Source organism: Alligator sinensis, unplaced genomic scaffold (assembly GCF_000455745.1).
Source record: "Alligator sinensis unplaced genomic scaffold, ASM45574v1 scaffold730_1, whole genome shotgun sequence".
NCBI lineage: Eukaryota > Metazoa > Chordata > Crocodylia > Alligatoridae > Alligator > Alligator sinensis.
In genome coordinates, this window is record NW_005842027.1 from 2,585,038 (window position 1) to 2,606,887 (window position 21,850).

Below are 21,850 nucleotides of genomic sequence, written 5' to 3' on the forward strand. Positions count from 1 at the left end.
GTAGGGAAAAGTCTCTCGGAGAAAAGTGGTGATCTCCAAGAGAAGCTGGCATGCTGCCATCTTCAGGGCAAAAGGACAACAACATTTGGTAGGATTCACAGTGCCTGGGAAATAAAATATTCTTAGTAAGAGAACACGACACAAAATCTGAAACCAATAACTGATGAACATTATTACACATGATACATAATGCAAGCTGCATGTGAAAAAAATGTTATGGTTAATAATGAATTCCATATTCCTACACTACTTTTCTAATATTAAAAGTATGGATTAATACATAAACCAATCAGCACCTATTCCATTTAGTGTACTATGTGGTTACCGATATATCTGCTATAGTGAACTGGTGCAAAAATGTAAGCTCTGCCTACAATGCTATATTAAAATGACTTGACAGATACCCTTGTGCCCTTTGTGGTTTTGCATTCAGCCAAATGTACAACAATTATGGCAACGCTCCAGGTCACAGTAGAGATGAATTCAAATCAATTTAGAAATTAAGAGACATCTTACATAAGGTTATTTTGGCAGTAACCTTAAGAAAGGGTAGTGTCATTGTCTCTCCCCCACCCCTCCCCTCCCCTCCCCTCCCTTTGATCAAACACATACTTACTAATAGTCAACATACATATACTGGACCTATTATTAACAGCTATCCAGGAAACTAAATAAAGCAGTAGCCCTCCAAAGGTTGCTTCCTTTTTGTCACATACAGAATACAAATGTCACATTTAGAGATGGGGCAACAACAACATACACTTATCAAGTCATCAAAGGTCTGGAATTGAGTAAAACAGAAAACTTCATTAAGAGGTATTCAGCAAAGCAAAGTACTTACACAAGTGCTTAATTCAACACCAGTGAATCTACCCATATGCTTAAAGTTGAGCATATGTGCAAGTGGCCTTGCTGAAATGGAATCCAAATGTTAAGCTTCAAAATCAGTACTCATTATAGTTTAATGATGGTCCAATACTATCCAAACCTTGAAGATTACAATGAGCTCCTGTAGCCTCTATTAATTTGTGAAGGACCCTGACAGCTACTGTATGAACTATGCCCATTTCTGATGATGATTTTGGTTAAAACAAGGATGCTTAGGGAGCCACAAGTGCTGGTTAGCATGGCTCTGCATGCTAGATCAGGAAGCATGTGATCCAGACCTGATCTGATCCATTGACAAGCCCTATGCCACTCATCTGGCCCGCAAGTCCAAAAAGCTTGATCACCACTGGGTTAAACAGCTGAACATGCCCATTTTTGGTAATATGTTATTTTCACCATATTTTGCACATCTGATCCTATCATGTCACACAAAGAAACTGAACAAAGGAACACATACATGTTACCAGACAAAACTGCTTATGTTTGCTTTGCTGACTGGCTCTTCCATACAGTTTTCTTGTAACGAATGACATTTAGATGCACCAAAATGATCTGAATAGTCAGATACAGTGGGAATCCATAGGGTGACAGTATAAGCAACAGCATATTCTGTGATTAGAAGAGGCTCAGACATACCTACCAGGAACAGCCAAAAGGGCTCAGTAAGAGATCAGAGAAGTGCTCTGCTTTAGCAAAAAGGAAGAATATTCCTCTGAATGCCCTGACCTGGAAAGGGATCAGTTCTGTTTCTATATACCATGTATGGGGACAGCCTACCTTGCCTCTGTGCCCATGGCCCCATGTTGTAAACACCTATCCCCTTTCCCTCTGGAGTACTGGGCATCCACAGTTGAGTACAATGGAACAGTCTGTGTTCCCTCTTGATCACCATTCTGCCTGACCTTTACATGGGCTATTCAAGGAGTGTAGGATCAGGAAGGCTCTTGTGCATTTCACTCATTGCATGTACTGGCATAATGGCCACATAGACATATAGCTATGAAAGGCCACACGCATACAGGTACCACAGCCTCAATCCAATGGTATACGTGAAGTATCAGGAAACCCATAACCAGAGGGCCTGACTCTCCTTTCTTACACTAGTTTAATGCCATTCAGTCCCCACCATTCCCACCCCCCTGATGTCCTTTATGCAGTGAGTAGAAGCCAACAGACACAGAAACTGCTCTTATACATTACATCCAATGGACAACAGTAATACACAAAGACACAAGCCAGTACACTACAACACACATGTATATACAAATGGTATTGGAGAGGATACAATGCTTGTTATCATCTTTGCCAGTAACTATACTATGAATATATTTATTCTGATTTTACAGGTCATGTCATAATTTGTGCTTCTACTTACACTTTCAAAATCTGCAAACTTCTTTTAAAAATCTGTTTTTTTCAGTGATTTGGTATATAGCATGTTTTAGCAACACTTTCCATATCGTTTCACTATATTTCTGCATTAAACTTAAAATATGAAAATTAAAACATTTAAAGGTGTTTAGCACAGCTATGTCAAATTACACCTAAAATAGCTGATCATACAAAAATATTTTTGGCAGGGATGTCTTTGAAAAAAAAGGGGAGTCAGAATGGCCTCCAGGAACTTACACAAAGGCAAGAGTCTAGAGATGTACAATTGATTCATTTTATTTATAGTCGCAATACACAGTAATTGCAACATACTGTCTGCTTTTTAGACCCCATTTCTTTCAAGGTCTCTCACTGCTCCTACCCATATGATATGTTGTACATCTAGGCACAGAAAGAAAGGGAAGGGAACTTGGTGGGGAGGAAATACAGCTGGGTGGTGAGAGTATGAAAGAGAAAAAGAAAAATTAAGTGCTCCTAAAGCAGAGGTTCTTACAAGCGGGGGTTCTTGTAGTAAAGGGAGTCTCCTTACTGTCATCTAAAAAGTCTTCCTCCTCATCCTCCTTTCTCAGTCTTCGCTTGGTCTCCTCATCATAAATGAGGCCCAGCAGATTGGCGGGGCTTTCACTCTCCCCATGGCACAGCTCATTGAGTCGGACACCAATTGCCTGCCAAGAGAAAAGAAGGAAGAGAAAAGAAGAAAGTGAGAACTCCTTGAGGTTCACTTGGAGTTAACAACCCACGTCCTTTCTAGAGATAGCTGGAGACTTTAGGTTAAGGACAACATATTGGGCATCATTTTTATCAGTAGAGATTATTAACTAGCATTATTTTTATCACTGGTTCAGGATAAAATAATGGATAAGTGCTTGAGAGGTGGGGGTGGACTACTGCCACTTAATACATATGAAATATTGTCTTCAATTTTGTGGTTAAAATTTTGAAACTTTCAAAACTTGGGGAAAAATATATATTTAATAAAAACTACAGAAGCAGGAAGAAACTGGGCAAAAATGGTCTGAATTTTCCCTCAACTCAGCTGTTCTTTTTTATTAAAATCAAGCAATGAAATACACCAGCTTTTCACCAAGAACTTCTGCTGAGAAAGTGCAACCTAATGATTAGGGCAGTTTCAGACTTGGAAACCAGGGTTTAAGCCAATGATCTATCACACGCTTGATCTGTGACACTGGGTAAGTCACTTGGCCTCTCTCCACATCAATTTTTCATCTGTAAAATGAGGAATAACAGCATTTTCCTACTCACAGGAGTACTGTGAGAATAAATGCATTAAAGATTGGAAGGTGCTCAGATACTATGGTAATGTGGGCCATCTCAACTTAAATGGATAGATTCCCAGTGAAGAAAAATAAAAGCTTCAGATCTCCAAATGATTTTTGTTTCCTTGTGGCTGTTTGAGTCCACCATTACCACATGCAAACCAAAGTCAGGGAAGCTGTTGCTGATGCTATAGCAGGGTATATTAGCAGGCAGAATGCTTCATAGTGCCCCTATTTCAGAACTAAAGGGATTTTCCCAAGTAGTACTGCCTATATAATATGTGTATATGTAAGAGAATGTGCAAGGTTACACACATTTTGACAAGTACACCATTTGATAAGCTGGGAAATGTTTCTTGGTCAGCGGTACACCACTTCTTCCAAAAGCCAGCCTGTTCTTTTGGGACCTGTGGGGTCATTACTTACATCTGACATAGAGAACAGATTTGAAATGAGGCAGAAAACAGGCATGATCTTTATTGACCTTACAGCCACCAATGACACTACATGGATCAAGGATAGACTCCATTCTATGATACCTGACTGCAAGCTATAAACTTTTACCATGGACATGATCTCCAGCAGACCATTCAAACTCACTACCAGCCAAGGAGAAAAAAAAAAAAGAGTACAAACTCTGAAGAATGGAGTTCCCCAAGTGTCACTGCTTGCACCAATACTTTTCAATGTATATACCTCAGACTTACCACATACAGCATCTATGTGATACATGTACATTAACAATGTTGCCATAGTAGCCCAAAGAATAGACATGACAGAACTAGGAAAGATACTGCATACTGACATAGGCCGTGATGAGTTCCAGCTCCACAAGTGGTGTTTAAAGTTGAGCATCAATAAATCAGTATCATCACTTCTACCTGGACAATCATCGAGCCAAGAACACACTGAATATCAGAGTAGGCAACCACATGGTTCCCCATGAGCATACCCCAACCTACCTAGGAAACACATTAGCCCATTTCCTCACTTATAAACATTATGGGTGTGCGAAACAGGCTGTATTCAATTTGGATTTGGCCTGAATCGGGGAAAGTGATTCAATTAGTAGATTTGGATCACTGTCCCCGATTCGATTCAGCCAAATCTGAATCTGAAGATTCAATGCTGATTCAAAGAATCAGTGATTCAGCTGATAGACACAGCTTTAAATGTTTTTTCTACATACCTCAAGGTGCCAGGCATGGCTCATGAACACTGTGATGGTGGGGCAGATGGAGAGTCCCATAGGAGTGAGGGGAGACCCTTTGTGTGCTTGGCAGTGGACCTCCCACACCCTCTGGCTCAGCAATTGGCCATGGGGGGACCCCAGGTGTGCCCCCAGACCCTGGAGGCACCAGTTGCCAAGCCGGGAGGGCACAGGGGCATGGAGGGGGCAGCATGCTCCCTGGTGGACCAGAAGTGCTTCTGGTCCACTTCTGGGGCTGCTGCTGAGCACACTGGGGACCCCCATGCTCTTGTGGGATGCTCCATCCGCCCCACTATTGCAGCATTCACAAGCTGCCTGGTACCTTGAGATATGTAGAAAAAGCATTTAAAGCTGTGTCTATGTCTGAATCATCGAATCTTTCCGAATCAATTCTGAGGGTTCTGATTCGATTTGGAGAGATTAAAGGGCCTCCTGATTCAAATTGGATTTGGAGATTCAGCCGCCGAATCAGGCCGAATTGAATCAGTGACCAAAGCTTCACACAGCCCTAATAAACATCTCATTTAGAAGGTCAGCAGTAAAGTCTCTGCATGGGTAGCTGCTTTAAGATATTTTAATCAGCATGACAGGGTGCCAACTCCAAAGTGCTCAGAACCACTGCACTTGCAATGATATATGTCCCCGAAGAATATTGTGCTCCTGTATGGTTCCGAAGTTGTCACATTAAAAAGCTTAACACTGTACATAGTGATCTGAGGCTCATAACAGGCTGCACAACCTACATATACTCCCTTAACTCTTGGGCATTAGACCAAGTGATATAAGAAGACAGATTCTAACATCATTACTGGCAATAGAGGCAAGAGATTATGAAAATCACCTGCTCCATTAACTGTTAACTGAAAACACAAACAGATGGAGCCTTAAGGGCTCAAAAGTCATAAACCAAGTTCCTGGAAGATACTGTGGGTGTTGACCCAAACCTCCAGGCAGCAACAGAGTGGGCTGACTGCTGAGAAAGGTCAGACCTATTCCTACAACATTTTATAATGACACTAAATGGATCCCCCACCAGGTATGGCCTTGACAGAGAAGCAGGGGTCAAGCTGAAGAGACAGAACTGGACATGAACCCTTCAAAACAATACTGTACAAGATGAATATCTTGAACAGTCCCCAGTGTGAATGTGATGTCTAACAAACAGCACAGCACTGAATCAAAAGCTGCAATCTTTACAAATGCCCAGACAAGCGATAATATCAGACAGTGGCTCATAGATTTTGAAGTTGATATCTGACACCATGAGAACGAGAGAGAGACAGAAATGAAAGCTATTCATTTATTTTAATAACCATTTACCACTGAGGTTCTTTTGCTTTTAGAGGGGATGCCCTGAAAGGAGACTAAAGCTGATTTTCAGACCCTCTGTACCATATCAACTATCTTCCTAGACTGAAGCGAGGCAGAGAAAGAAAAGCAGTCACAAATACGTATTATTAAGCTCATCTTCATTGGTACTAAGCAGCTCCTGGAAAATACTTCAATAACGGACAGGAAAGACTGTTATGGAATAAAAGAAAGCACTACTGCAGTGATTTGCAAGCTTATCTAAATGGTTGCCAGTCTCAGTTATCTGTGAGGATGCACATTGCTAAATATAATCCAAATCCCTCATGCCTTCTCCCTTCCTCTGTACTTCAGTTATTTAAGGAAGAAATATCTCCTTTGCTTTCTTGCAGCAATATGTGGAAAATCATTGCTTTTTGCTCTGTTGTCTATGATAAACATCTGAACAATAACGTATAATTTGCAGCTTCCTAACTAATGAACAATGAATTTCCTAGTAGCTACTGACTGCAAAAATTACTCATGGATTTCTTAGTTAATGGATGGAACACAACATTTCAAAATAGAAGAATGCAGCTTTTCAGACGAAGCCACAGGAAATGATAGACTTTTCAGTCTATTTTGGTCAGCCTAGTCTATCATTTACAGACAATGTCACTGTTGGGATTGCATGATGAAAAGGATTAGTAATGGGCCCATTACTTCTAGTGGCAGATCAAATCCAGGCTAGGGAGGTAGTGACTTAGAGTTTTTTTTATCATCTGAGGGCTATTAGGTAGCTAATATTAAATAAGTCTGCTGGTCTCTGATGAGGTCTTTGTCTATCCTCAAGTTTTATAATGGCACCCTCATTGAGTGATGACCCAGAGTCCTAGATCCCTTTCCAATCAGAAAAAGCATCACTATAATTAGCAAATAGGCACCTTCCTGGTAATCTGAATGAAGAGGCAAAGCACTGAAAGAGACTGAAGACTGATCTGCCTTCCCAGTTCTATGCCTGCAGTCTAGAGTCCCGCACTATAGTGCAGTGGCTCTGTGTCCTCTGTCAATGCAAAGTGGCCCCAGAGCCAGGATAGCAGGTCTTGGGTTGTACAGTGGACAGGAATCCTCTGGTAGCAGAGAGCAAAAATAGTGGTCCTTCTGTTCCCTTATGCTGCCATAGGAGTTGTGAAAAGTGGGGAGAGATCTGGACTGAACTTCCTTATGTATAGGCAATCCTCAACTGTTGCTGATAAACCAGCATTATTTAAAGTGTTATGCTAATAGGTTAATCTTGCATGCAGTTGGCCCAGGACTAAGGAAGAAAACTCCCCCAGCAGGGCTGCTGTGTACTCCATATCTAGAGTCCAGGGAAGCTCCAGTACTGCAGTAGAGTATGAGGCACTGCTTCTGGCCAAGCTGTTTCTGTCTGCTCCATGAAGAAGCACAAGATTTACTCCAGGGATACAATGCTTTCCTTACAAGAGCATTGACACAGTAAACATGGAAAGAAAGTTGCACTATCAAGATTAGGTTCCAAATCTACTTCCTAAAAATAAATAAATAGAGGTGTAGAAAATGCAACACCCACAAAAAATAGAGGTACACATTTTAAAAAGTGTTGTCCTGTGAAGTTGCAGCTAAGCAGCTAGCAAACAAATCCTATTCTGGGAACTGAGTGTCTTCTCAGGGACAGGGCTTCTGATACCAGTAAGTATAAGAGCTGTGTTGCAATCCACTTTATTTTAAACCCATAAAATAAAAATCAATATTTGCTGCAGGGAAAGATACTTTATTTCAAAGCCACCAAAAGGGAGATAGAAATAAAGGAAGAAGTAAAAAAATAATAATCATAAAGGAAAAGCTATAAATAGAACATTGAAGGTCATTTTATACCCTGTGTAATGGGTGAAGGTATCTGAAGGCTAGGGAGAAGCACAGGCTTTTGCCTTACAGTAGAGTTGTTTAGAAAAAAGCACTGTAGTATCTTTAAATATTGTGTCACTCAGGAATCATCATCCACATCATTGAGGGGCAAGGGAAGGTTTCATTTTCAGACTGCAATGTATACCTGACATTAATAACATGGTCTGAGGAAAAAGAAGGGACTAAAGAAATTTCCTGGCTTTCAAGAAAGGGAGTAAGTCAAAGTAATATTTACAAGCTTTGTTCTGTGGGTGTGCATGCCACAGTTGGAAGAAGGAGAATACAGAAGTACTTTTCTAATGTCCAAAGTTTGCGATGGGAGCTGTTCTTACTGATTTTCAGATTTTTCTAGAGCTTTGCCTAGACTGGCTAATCTTGATGCACAAAACCTCTAGCCTCAGCGAAGAGCAGTTACACCAAGTGGATATTCGCTTACAGAGATATGGCCATTTTTGTTGCAACATTACTAAATCAGCACAGGTGCAGGAAAAGTACACAGCAACTAGAGACATGAAATTCCCTGGCCCCCTCCTTCCAACCTTGCCCACGGACAGGAGAAAACCTCATGTGCTAGACCTTGGAACGATCTGTCAGCAATCGTCAGCTTTTAGGGTCTGCTCTTTGGCAGAAGGAACACAATGCCTGGTAGTTCAGCTGCCAAGCTGGACAGATCCACAGGATGGGTTCTTGTGCCGGGCGGTGGGGCCCAATCCTTCTTTCTATGGAGCCAGCCTGGCTGGGCGAGGACAGGGAAAACCCCTCCAGGGTCTGGCCCTCCCCAACTGGGAAGACCCCAGCTCAGGGGGCTGAAATGCGGGGGTGAGGGGGGTTCTTCACTCCTCCCCCTGCGCGTCAATGACTCACATTGGTTGGCCTTGCAAGGAGGGGAGGGGGTAATCACTCCCCACAGTTGAGCAGACCAGGGCTGGGGAGGGATCCTAAGCCAGCTAGGGGAAAACCCCTAGAGGCTGGGGATTCCCTCATGTGGTCAGATGCTAGGTTTGGGGCTTCGCCCAGGAGTGGGGAACTCCTTTCCCTCTCCTGACAGTGTGTCAGTGACTCGTACTGTCCTGTCTTGGGGGTGGGCGGCAACACTGGCAGATCAGAGCGGGCTTGGGGCTGGGGGGCAGTGTTCCCCAACTCTCCACCCCTGCAGAGCTGACAGGTACAGGCAGGATCAGGCTGGGGAGCAGTCATTGCTGCCTCAGCCCTGTGACAGCCATGGGATAGGCCTGGCCCTAGCTCAGCCAGAGCAGACAGCACAGCTGAAGCTGGTCTGCCTGCCCTGTGAGGGGGTTAATGAGGAGCCCAATGCATCCTAGGATACTGGGGGACTGGACATAACTTGAGAGAAGAGGGGACTTGGGAGAGAAGTTCCACAGGCTGGCTTAACCTAAATCAGTTAAGTCTCATACTCCATGCATCCAGGTTTATCTTACACTGGGTTTGGCCATTTTGAAACTGGTTTGTGTGTGCTGAACTTCTGTCCTGTTACAGGTTTAAACCAGTTTCACATCATTTATATCAGTTTATGTGTAACTTCAGTCCTCAGCTGTACTGACAATCTCTTCTGGAAGAGGAAGGGCAAATAAAGCTATTCGCTTAATTTTTTTATACTTTAAATTCTGTCATAATACCTTCTAAGACCAATGCTTTTGGAGAACCCCAGAGACAAGCCAGAATCAGGCCTGTCCCTGCCTGAACAATCCCCCACCTCTACCGTCCAGCCCCTGTGTAAAGAGGTAAATATGTAATATATAAATTAGCTTTTGAAATAAAGTATCACACAATTCAAAAACATTTTGGTGCCTTCAGTCCAAGAAGGTTGAGAATTACTGCTCTAGTACTATACACTCAAGACATCCCTCGTTAGACTCAAAGTACCCCTTGAAATATGTTAGTTCTTAGTTTTCACTTATTTTTTTGACTGTGGAAAATAATAGAGACATTTTTGTTGCAAAGAACTCAGAAAGCCCACAACAGATCAGGATGTTTTTAACAGTATGGATTCTTATCTCATGAGTCATGAATAATGTTTGCACACCTAACAGTGCTACCGTTGTGGTTGAGAGTGCAGCACCCTATCTGAGAATCACTGCTCTAGTGGACTTAGAATAAGTTTTACCTGCTTTGAGTCTGGGTCTAAGTACTTTTGCATCCCTGTTTAAAATGGATTTTAATGCAGTATTTTGATACACATTTAAAAATGTTTTTAACTTAAAGAAGAAAGGTGAAAACTTACATCTCCCCACTGGTAGAACAGTTTGGCTGCATTCCATTGCAGCTTCTGGTTCCGTTTATTTCCCACTATAGGAGAACGTCCACGGGACAGGCCTTTCTTTGTGATGTTCACATGATGCCCTTTCATCCACTCTGGCCAATTGCCACGGTTGCAGCGGTGAACAAAGCGAGCACATTCTAGGAAGAGGGCTGCTCTTGCCACCACAGGAGCTTCCTGAAAGGTTTGTAAAATGGCATTAAAACAAGTTAAACAACCACATCTACTTTACTGTTGTCATCTTCTGGACTGCTGAGCACTATGTGTGGAGACACGTGGAGAATGCAATAACCCCTAGGGCAACTAGTGCAGCTATGGTCTACATCTTGAAGCATGAGTCTCTTATCATCTGAATTGGAAGAGTAGGCCCATAAGATATAAACTTCTCCATCACAAGAAGGAGAAAAAGATCCATATATGCATCAATATGGGTCACAACAGCAGGAGATCATATGCTATCTTCTAGTTTTTAATGGAAACACATTTTCTTTCACTGCTAGTATTCCTCACTCATAGTTGAGTCAGACAATGTCAGCTGACTTAGTGTGTGATAGAGATGTACCTGAACCAAAACCCCAGTTGACCCCCTCCAAACTTGGGACAGTTCAGACCTAAGTGTGAATTATTTATCTGGCCAATAATTGCTGTTGACAAAGGTGCCTAAGAGGTTTTGGAGTGGATTCATTAGACTGCCTAAAATGGAGATCGTAATAGTAATCTAAATAAGTAAATTCACATGTGGGAATATGGACTGTAATATAGCCTATTTCCACTTTCTACCTAGTTCATCCCTTTCACTGATGATTGCTTCTTTTTTATTGTTTTTTGCAAACATTGTGAAAATATTCCCCCACATATGCAAATCAACCACACACAGCCACTGGTTTTTTTTCTTTATCTACTATAATGGTGTCTGATAGCACACTGCTCTATGCTACAACTGCCTGATTTCCTGCTCACTATAAACCCACTTATTCAGAGATCTGTATAACAGCCAAAAATTAATCTGATTCAGACTAAAACTTTTCATAAGAAAATGAGCCAAATTTTCAGGCTGCCTTCATTAGTGAACCTGTAAATATTGTAGGCACAAATGCCATTTTAGGCAGGAAAATACCAGCCTTTTCACGCATGTTGTTTTTTTTTTCTGCCTCTGTGACTATATGGAAGCATCAATGAAGCCTTGCTGAAACTATGACCTATACAGCCTGTGCTGATTGTAATTAGATGCTGATGGCCACATTCCCTGATGGAGTAAATTAGCATAACTCCACTAATCTCCCTACTAATTTACATCTGTTTAAGATTAGGCAGCCAATTGTGAAAATATTGGCCTTCATTTTCCAAGCAAAAATTGTCATACATAGTTTTGCATATTGAAGATCCACTTTTTCTAACAGGGAGAAATGCTATCAAATCTCCCTGAATTTGTTATAAAATACTCCGCTCTGCCTTCATTTCATTTTTTGTTTTAAGTCAACCACCGCATATCCTCATAAATATAACAAGAGTTTAATTTAGCAGCAACTTAATTTTTCAGTGATGATTTATGTATTTTTCCTATTTTGTTTTTTGACCTTCATTTTAAAACTAGTTCTGAATATTTACCAGAAAACTAACAACATTTAAAGTTGCAAATAGCACAATTTTTGGTAAATGAACCAAGTATGCCTTACAATAAACTACAGGTAAGATACACAAATTGGCTCTAAAATACATAAGAATCACGGCATGATTTTTTTGACAATTGTTCCCTTTTGTGTCTATCTTCCTTTTTTCTGCAAGTACTTTTACTAGGTATGAATTTGAAAGCACTGAAAATTGATGTAACACTATTTCCATAAAATTCAATGCAAATTGTACCACTGAGTTCTGCACATTTTGCCACTGGGTTCACAGAATAAAGAAAAATTTTGAAATTCCCACCCAACATGTTTGAAAATGGAAATCATTATTTGTTTCATAGGCTAGGTACAGACATTGAAAAAGCCTAAGGCAGAATTGATGTAAGGGCACAGACAGAAATGACGTATGCAAACTCTCTGATCACACAACAAATTAACCCTCATTGTACAATAGTTCAAATGAAGTTGCTACTAAGCAGAGTGACTTCATTAATTTCTGTCAGCTTTGGCAGCAAAAGCAGCCTGGTTCAGCTGCTGTCTCTAGATGGGAGGGGGAGAAGGCAAGAGAGGGATGTCCCTTCTGGGGTTTTCTTAGTCCCTTTCTGGAGTTTTCTTCCTGCTGGATCAGGAGCATCAGTCTAACTCATGTCAATTTCTATGTATCACCATGAGCTAGACCCAGGAGCTGCACTTCTGTCTGAACCCTAAGGTACTCAGTTTTATGTAATCAGTGTAGTTTAGATCAGTAGTGAACAGAACACACATTCGCTCTTAGGTCTGGGGTGGGAGGGGGGCAAATCTTAGACCAGGTCCCATCATTTGGAAACCAGCATATGTGCGCCAGACTTCTGGTCTGTTGTGGGTATAGACCAGTTTTGTGTGTCGAACTTCTGTTCTGCTATGGGTATAAACCAGTTTTTGATTGCTTATACCCGTAAAGTGTAGTGCCTGTACCTGGCCTTAGAGTGCAACTTTGAAATTTGGAGTTGTCGCTTCCAAAGCTATCAAGATTCCTCCCAGGATAATGTCCTTATGACCTAACACAGTGACTGAAAGAAAGATGTCTTCCTCACCTTCAGATTTTTTTTTCTTTTTCTGTAATTTTTAGCAATAAAAAATAACATAGCAAATGTTCAACAACATTCCTAAGTCCACACTGTCCTTGAGCAGGCTCTGAAAAATTTTGAAATACTGATTTCATGGTTCATAAATGCATGTGTTGGATATATTTCCATAGGGAGTTTAACCAAATGAAGATCTACATCTAAAAAATCTTCTTCTTCTGTATGGCTAGGGCAAGCAACAGCAGAGAAGGTGAAGGTTAATTAAAGTTGTATGTTGAGGTTTGATAGCCAGTTGATGACATCCATGCTAGCTAAGTGGATTGCTTCAATCCCTCCATGATATGCAAGTTCAGGGCAGGAGTTTGCAAGGTGGCTCACTTACATGTGGCATACACAGTTCAGCAAGTGCTTGATGCCCCATGGGGGCATCTAAAGAATCATGCACAGTAAATCAGTTAAGATACAGAATAACAGATCTGCAAATGGCTGAGCTTCCTTTAGCTCTGTGCCATGTTTCTGGCACTCCTGAGCACAACCTGACTGCCTGTTCCTGCTTGCATGAACCAAATCCAGAGGTTCCTCTGGGAACATCCCGCATTGCTATTCTTGATATCTTTGTGCCCACTATGCTTGAAAAAGGACACCTCTGGAGTGACTTCCCCACCACTTTTCTGGATTTGGTACATCTGAATGGGAGCACAGGAGTGGGGGATACACAAAAGCCAATGCCTCTGGAAGCACTGGGGATGTGATATAGACATGCCATCAGAGGACACGTTCCATCTAGATTAGCAAAAACTGAAACCTTTGGGGTGATGCTAACTGCATCTTGATGTGACATTCTGTTGCTGTTTTGCTTTCATTTTAAATGTAAATGAGGACAAAAAATATATTTCTGGTTTTCCTAGAAAAATGGGAAAATGTCCCCAGTTAGACATTATGAAACACTTAATGACTAGCTGAGTCAGCAGCCCAAAGTCAGTGTGTCAGTGATACCAGGGAACAGACAGGATGTTTGTGGTCTGAAGCAACTGCTCATTGCCTGAGAAAATCATCTTGTGTTACAGCCCACACACATCCAAGCAACTAAAACAAGGGATAGGTGAGGAGGCCTTATATCAAAAGGACAACCCCCCAACTCATCCTGGAGACTTAGCAACACAAGAAAGATGACATCCGGCACGTCAGTTTTGTTGATTCAACTATACTGGTATATCTACTAGGATATGAGAAAATGAAGTAAGGAGGAGGTCTAAGGCAGAGACTTAATTTTTTAGGCCTTCCATGGGAATTAAAAGATGGGCAGAGAGAGGGAAGAAAGAGGAAGGATGATACAATGGTCCACACTAGCCTGTAACTGAGCAGACCTGGGTTCAGTTCCCTGCTCCACTACAGACCTCCTTTGTAGCTTTGGGCAAGCCAATTATAGTCTCCCTGTGACCTCTGCCTCAGCTTCCCCAACCAGAAATGGCTCTTACCTCGCAGGAGTATAGTGAGGTACTCAGACACTATCATAATGGGGTCACCTGAAATAGAGGATGTGTGCATATATTAAGAGCGCCTCATGGACAAGTCTTACTCTGTGGCAAGCCCAAGGCACAGCTAAAAATCAGACATGATAAACTCCTAAAGCTGTTTTAGTGGATATTGCTCCATAGTCATTTCATTCAAACAGAGTAACTGTGATGAGCAACATATCAGAAAAACATGCAACTAGCAGGGAAGACCTGCTTCTACATACCCTGCCTCATGTGAGAAATCAATACTGACACACAGTTTTGGACGGATGAATAAGGACTGCCTTCACAATGAAGGGATTGCAAAACAGGGGCTGGGTTCTTGTTTTGGGGGAGTCCTGCTCAGTGGTTCCAAATTTAAAACATTAAGATGGCAGCCTGCAGCGAGATTGGCCTTGCTGAATGTTGCCATGCGACAAATCCCTGCAGTATCTTACCTGATGCCCAGAACAATCTGAAGTAGCAGCAAGAGAAAGATGAAGATGTGACAGAATGGACAGGGATGGATTCACACCACAGAGAAACACATCACAAATGGAGAGAAATGAATCAGGCAGGCGATGCATAGCTGAAAAGAATCATAAGTTACCACAGTCACTGTCAAAGCTCAACACAGCAAAATTCTAACACCACTGCCACTGTCTGCAGAGTTTCGTTTTCATGTCATCAAAGTCAAGCTTCCACCTTTTTACATGAGGATTTCTACATCCTTCTGTTTTCTGTATTGTATAAATCAGCCTGAATGAGAATCCACACTGTTCTTCACAATTCATATTTCACATATCCCCAAAGGAGCTTCTCAATAGTCAATTTAGTTCATATTTAAAACAGCAAGGGGGATGATCTGGATAAATAGCTGGTGCAAAAGTGAATTAAACTAATATAACATCAAGCTACTGCCTGAGTTCAGCAGCTCCTGTAGGGGCTTATGACAAAAGAGTATCCAGTTCATTTCTTGTCTCCTATGAGGATAAATGAATTATACCAGACTACAATACTAATCTGGTTATGGTAACTTTCTGGAGGTCCTTGCTTTCCACACTGTGACCCATTTCCTATTCTCTGCTGGAAAAAAAAAATCTGTTTTTAAAATAAATCTGAGTACTTGTAAAAAACATAAATTTTATAGCTGCTTTTTATCTTGCTATAAAGCTAGTATATCATATATGCAGCTGAGCAACTGTATGCATGCCAGCTCACGAATAAGCATTACCCTAATCTAGAAGAATTTCCTAAAAGGGTTACTTCAGTCTCTCTGACTTTTCAAGACTTGGGTTTTCTATCAGTATTGACACTGATGTCAAGCAGTGCCATTTGTGTCATTCAGGCCTTGTCTTAAAAAGAACAGATGTGCTATTTCAACACTTCCACTAACACATTCTAACTAACTTATTTGGGAAGGCTAGTACAGACAAAGCAATTCAAACTTTAAATACAGAGAAACCTAGATTTCCTCCAAAGCCTTTACTTGCTTGGTTGAGCCCATACTAAAGTTGCTGTACCTGGTCTACATTGGTCTTCTCAAACATACTAGTAGGAATATTTTAGCTATTGCATTCTAACACTATACCTTTTATCCTCATATAGATGAAGCTTCTGTATCATCTGAGGTGTAAGGTCTGAGATACCAAATCATTTCGCTTCAGCCTCAAATTCTCTGTACAAGGTAACAGATGTATTTTACAGCCAGACAACACTAGATTTCAGATGGTGGAATAGGGGCGAAGTCATCTGTAACCTGTTATTAATTCTTCTAAAAAGCTCAGCAAACCATAACAAAATCCTCAGCATTATAAAATTCAGTTAAGGATGGATGTCCCATTTTGGGTAATATGTTTCTAAGCAGTTCTTAATCTTCAAGACAGTCCACAGTTCAATGTATATAATAAAACACTACATTTGCAACACTTGTAGCCCTTGTTTCACATGCCCATTTTTCTAAATTACTGTGTCAAAACTGTTTAAACTATTCAGGCTTATCAGGAGACCTTTGGTCACTTGAAGAATAGAATTTCTTGTGAAAATCTGCATGAAAAACATGCTGACAAAGTTTGTTAGATATAAATTATAATTTGATTCCCCCTAATTTTTAAGAGTTGTCATAGCAACATGGCTAGGGGTAATTACTTAAAATAAGCAGCTTTTAATTTGCATCAAATTTGAATCCCACTAATTTATCAAAAGGTTGGAAACAGCAATTAAAGGAAAATGCTTTCTGCTAAACTGTTTAAAAAAAAAAAAGAGAGAGGATTTTTCTCATAATAATATAATTTGCTTCTGGCCAGTGCAGAGAAATGACACATTGAAAGCTTTTCAAATTTACAGCAAATATGATTTTTAAAGCTAAAACATTTTGCTCACTTTGTAGGCCAAATGCAAACTTAACGGAATACTACAACAACTAACCCATTCTTGTAATTTAAAACACAATCTTTTTTTCTCTCCCACTTACCCATGAGCCTTTCAAATGACTTGGCCCTGGAGGCATGCCTATGTCAAACTGGGCATACAATTCATATCTGTATCTACCCAAAAAGAAGACATCTGCTTAGGGCAGGTTCCACAGCCCAGAAAAAGCTTTATAAAAACTGGCAGATGGTAGAACTGGGTAGGACCTTTGGGCATTTGAACACATGGTTGTGCCACAGCATTGGGTGCTTTTAAAAGTGCCTGGCACTGAGGCTATACAGTTGTATAAGTGGAGAAATGCACATCGGTGCTGTGAAAATGGCGGCGGCATGCTTTTGAACTAAAACATATCGGGGGTGTTTTAGTTCAAAAGCACACCACGACCATTTTCTGTGTACTGATGCACATTGTGCCACTTATACAACTGCACGTGGCACAGTGCAGTGTGCATCAGCTTGTGTGCAGAGCAGACTCAATCAAGTCTGCTCTGACCTGCCAGGTCTTGGGCATGTCGTGGCACAAAAAAGTATGTGTATAAATGCCCTTAGAGACTAACTGATTCAGAGAGGCATGCATTTTCATAGGCAACAACCTATTATGCTTTTACACTAGATCTACTGATTTTTTAAAAAGTTTTTCTGTATTAGCATGCACTGCAACTGAGATCAGATTCCAGTCCAGGGAGTTTAATCAGGATGATCCCACATTGTCCTTTCATAGAAATCAACACGATTTCATGCTGAAACCAAAATAATTTAACTCATCTAACAGAGAAGGAATAGAGTGAACCCAGTTCCAATGATCCCCTGGGCCATATATCATATGTGTTTATTGATTTGCAGTTAACCTAGTAAATAAGAATACAGTGAATGGGGCTGTAGCTCAAATACAGGACAAATTTTAAGGAGGAGGGAAAGACATCTCCCCTTGCCAGTTTTGAACTAAAACATATCGGGGGTGTTTTAGTTCAAAAGCACACCACGACCATTTTCTGTGTACTGATGCACATTGTGCCACTTATACAACTGCACGTGGCACAGTGCAGTGTGCATCAGCTTGTGTGCAGAGCAGACTCAATCAAGTCTGCTCTGACCTGCCAGGTCTTGGGCATGTCGTGGCACAAAAAAGTATGTGTATAAATGCCCTTAGAGACTAACTGATTCAGAGAGGCATGCATTTTCATAGGCAACAACCTATTATGCTTTTACACTAGATCTACTGATTTTTTAAAAAGTTTTTCTGTATTAGCATGCACTGCAACTGAGATCAGATTCCAGTCCAGGGAGTTTAATCAGGATGATCCCACATTGTCCTTTCATAGAAATCAACACGATTTCATGCTGAAACCAAAATAATTTAACTCATCTAACAGAGAAGGAATAGAGTGAACCCAGTTCCAATGATCCCCTGGGCCATATATCATATGTGTTTATTGATTTGCAGTTAACCTAGTAAATAAGAATACAGTGAATGGGGCTGTAGCTCAAATACAGGACAAATTTTAAGGAGGAGGGAAAGACATCTCCCCTTGCCAGATTGATGCAACACAGCATATTTCTCTATTACACTGTTCTTAGATGCAATATGATTTGTTACAGCATATACTGTACTGCATTCTCAGAAGGGTATTAAAATAACACAGCACAATCTAAATTGACTACAGTGAGATCCTCCTTCTTCCACTGACTCCCACCCCCCCATCCTCCATTTTCTGTTTATTTGTTAATTTAATGCTCACACTGGGTGCAGCTTGGCAGCCCTGGAGAATGAAATCATTTTCACGTAGCATGAGCAGCAGGACAGAAAGACTTCCCACACTGCTTTGCAAGCTTGTCTCAATCCTGACTAGCAGGAACCACTTCTGAAAGGATGGGTCAGTCTTCCAGATGATTCACAGCTTCCCTACTCTGCTGATGCTGCAGTCATTCCACAAGGGTACCAGTTAGTACCAGTCATGATGGTGGGCTTCAGAGAAACAGACACCTGCCCACTAGAAAATGGAATGAGCACAGCACATGCAAAATCAGATGGGCACAGCAACTTGTGGCCAATAACTAAGGTAAACTGGGTTTGAACCTGCAGCTTTGGGGAAGATATGTTGCACACTGTCATAAACAGTGCAGCATATGTAAAAAGGTGTAATTCACAGGTGTGATATCCCACCCATGAATTATAAGATATAACCAACCAATGCTATCTGGGCAGAAAACTAGCTTAAGCAGAAAAGTCACGGAATACAAATGCTCCACAAGGCTAACTATGAGAACAGAAACAGCAGCAGCAACAGTTAGAGATAAGGGAAGGGCAGAGAAGAGAGCAGCTGTTGATGACATTAGAGACCAGGACATGTGGGAAGAGAGAGAGAGCAGCCTAAAGGAAGAGGACAAAAGTAGAGACAGTACACTATAAAGGATAGCAAAGGGGGAACAGTAAACTGCATTGAGCTTATATCTAGGACTTTGATCTTTGAATTATCAAATCATATACATTAAACCCCCCCAAAACAGACAAACCTGGACTCTTGGAGTTTTTCTACTGAGTGGCTGTGGGAACTAACAGCCAAACATCATTTTGCTCACAGATCTACCGTAGCCCCTCAGTGGCACTGCATCCCCGTAGCTAGCTGTGACCCACTCCTTGCTCTATAAACTATATGGCAGGGTAGGCAATGTTTTTTGGCCAGAGTGTCAAAAAAACCACAATGTCTACCTTGGAAGATACCAGAGTGCCAACATGCTGGAGCCCGGAGTTTGCAGCCTCCTGGCTGCAGCTGGCCCACGGGGTCCATTCTGCTTGCAGCAGGGCTTGCAGCCCCGCAGCCACCTGCTGGGAACAGCCTCGGCTCCGTAGCTGGCAGCAGTTGCTTAGATCCTGGGCTCGCGGTGTTGTGCCGAGCAAAGTGGTCTAGTGTGCCATGCTCAGTACGCGTGCTGGCGGTTGCTGACCCCTGCTATATGGTGTTATTGTTATAAGAGGTTTACAACACGGAAGCTTAATGGTTGCTAATAGAGCTTTTAAATTCAGGCTCTAAGCTGTATGTTAGTAATAGTGTTATTAGGGGGATCTGTGTAATAATGGAGATCCATTTTCTTTGCCTATTATTTAGTCACTTTAACTAATAACAATAAAATTTTGCACGCATATAAAACTGTCCTCTCAGAAGGCTTTATCAACCTTATCTAATAACAGTGGTATTTCAGTATGCCCCAGCCTGTACATTATTACTTAGCAGAATGATATAGGTTAATGAAAGCTTGGCACAAAGACTTACAAGATCAAGTGCAGCTGCCAGGATTGAAGCATCAGGGATTGTGCCTGGCTCACAGCAGTTCAGAAGAAATTGAAAGCGCTTCATGCCTTGTCTTATTGCTCCCAGGTTCACTACATTTTTAGATTTTCCACCTTCCTGGTTGGAGGCCAAATGATCATCAAAACCGTGGCAACCTAAGGAGGCAGAGGGTAGAAAGGGGATCCGGGGAGGGGATGGGGACCAAGGAAGAAAAGGGGAACACAGTATCTCACAAATAAAGAGTTGCATAGAAATCCTGACATGTATGATCCTGTCCCAGCTCCTTTCTTCAACTTGACAACCTGCATCATGCACAATCCGAGCATCCGTGGCAGTTCCTATGCCACTCAATAGCTTAGATGAGACATGTTACCTGTGAGCCTGATTCCTAACTTGCTTATATTGACATAAACAAAATGAATAAATGAACACAAAACATTCCTTGGATCTCAGTAGACTGCTTTAGATTTAGTCTAGTTTAAGTGAACTCAGAAGAGACCTCAAGGAGGCCATCCCCCTCCCTGAAGGCAGGTTCAACTATACCTAAACCATTTCTGGCAGATTTGTGTCTGAACTACCCTTACAAAGCTCCAGTGCTGGAGATTCCACAATATGGCCCAATGTCTTTATTTTTTTTTTAAATGCTACTATGCTATTAGAAACTGTTTCTGTTTCTTTGAGCTTTTTCCCGTCTCCCCTCACTCCCCCTCCAAACTGGTCAGTGCCTCTGACTTAAATTCCCATCCTTCGTAACGACCAATTGTTCTTATGAACAAGTATGCAATAAGCCTATCTGTTGTATATTATTTTGATAATTTTGTATTATCAAGCAACATTTAAACAAATTAGTAATAATTCTAAGAAATGCATGAGGCAGGTATCAGATATTATTTCCCAGCCTAAATTTCCAGAAGTGACTATTTAGTTTTAGAAGTCTTAATTTCAGGGTGCCCAGTTGAAGATCCCTTACATGGCCTCATTTGCACCCATCTCTTGAAAATCAGGCCCTTTCAATTGTCTCATATTTGGTGCACCTCAACATGGAAGCACCCATACTGAGTGCTTGACCAATCACTCTTGAAAATGAAACCAATAAAGTTCCTTTTGTGCATGATACTAACTTGGCATATTAATTTTGTGTGACAAGTCAACAAATCATGCTGCATACTGGAATGAAAACCTCCCAGTGATAAAGGCAGGTAGGTAGTTGAAGCCTACCAATATATGCAGTGAACGTAACTTGTGAATGTTATTTGGAAGAAATATTGAAATATTCGTTATTTGTTGGTAAAACACAAGAAAATTAAAGGAATCCTACACTGAAGCAATGAGCAGGGGATGTGTGGCTTTGACCACACAGCCTCTCCCCCCTCTCCAGTGCAAGCAAGGGAGATTAATTGGATTTCTTTATCCCCACAACAGCAATACCGTTCATGGCTCAGCTGCCATCTTTGCCTTCTTAAAGCAAAGTCAGAAAGGTCTGACGGTCAGGTGCATAACAGATGGGAGTATATAAGAGTTTCATAGCCTCTGAGGGCACAGGGCTGGAAACCTTAAGCAGCTGGATAGAACTGTCAATGAGTAGAAAAGGAGTAAAAGGAGAAATCTGAAAAATAGTTTGAAATCCAAGCTACCTAGTCAAAGCCAAGACTAGCCAGATCCTGAGCTTTCTTTTTATATTCCCATTT

General features: G+C 41.3%; 1 protein-coding gene across 1 annotated transcript in view; it reads right to left on the reverse strand.

Annotated features, from left to right (window-relative positions):
- The window catches only part of UNC80 (unc-80 homolog, NALCN channel complex subunit), a 200,673-nt gene that overhangs the window by 105,314 nt on the left and 73,509 nt on the right, over window positions 1–21,850 (reverse strand). The window contains exons 22-25 of the mRNA XM_006022285.2: window positions 20,145–20,317; window positions 10,223–10,435; window positions 2,810–2,945; window positions 7–104 (exon numbers count right to left, since the gene is read on the reverse strand). Of these exons, the coding sequence (XP_006022347.1) occupies window positions 7–104; window positions 2,810–2,945; window positions 10,223–10,435; window positions 20,145–20,317 (620 nt within the window). The remainder of the gene's footprint in view (window positions 1–6; window positions 105–2,809; window positions 2,946–10,222; window positions 10,436–20,144; window positions 20,318–21,850) is intronic.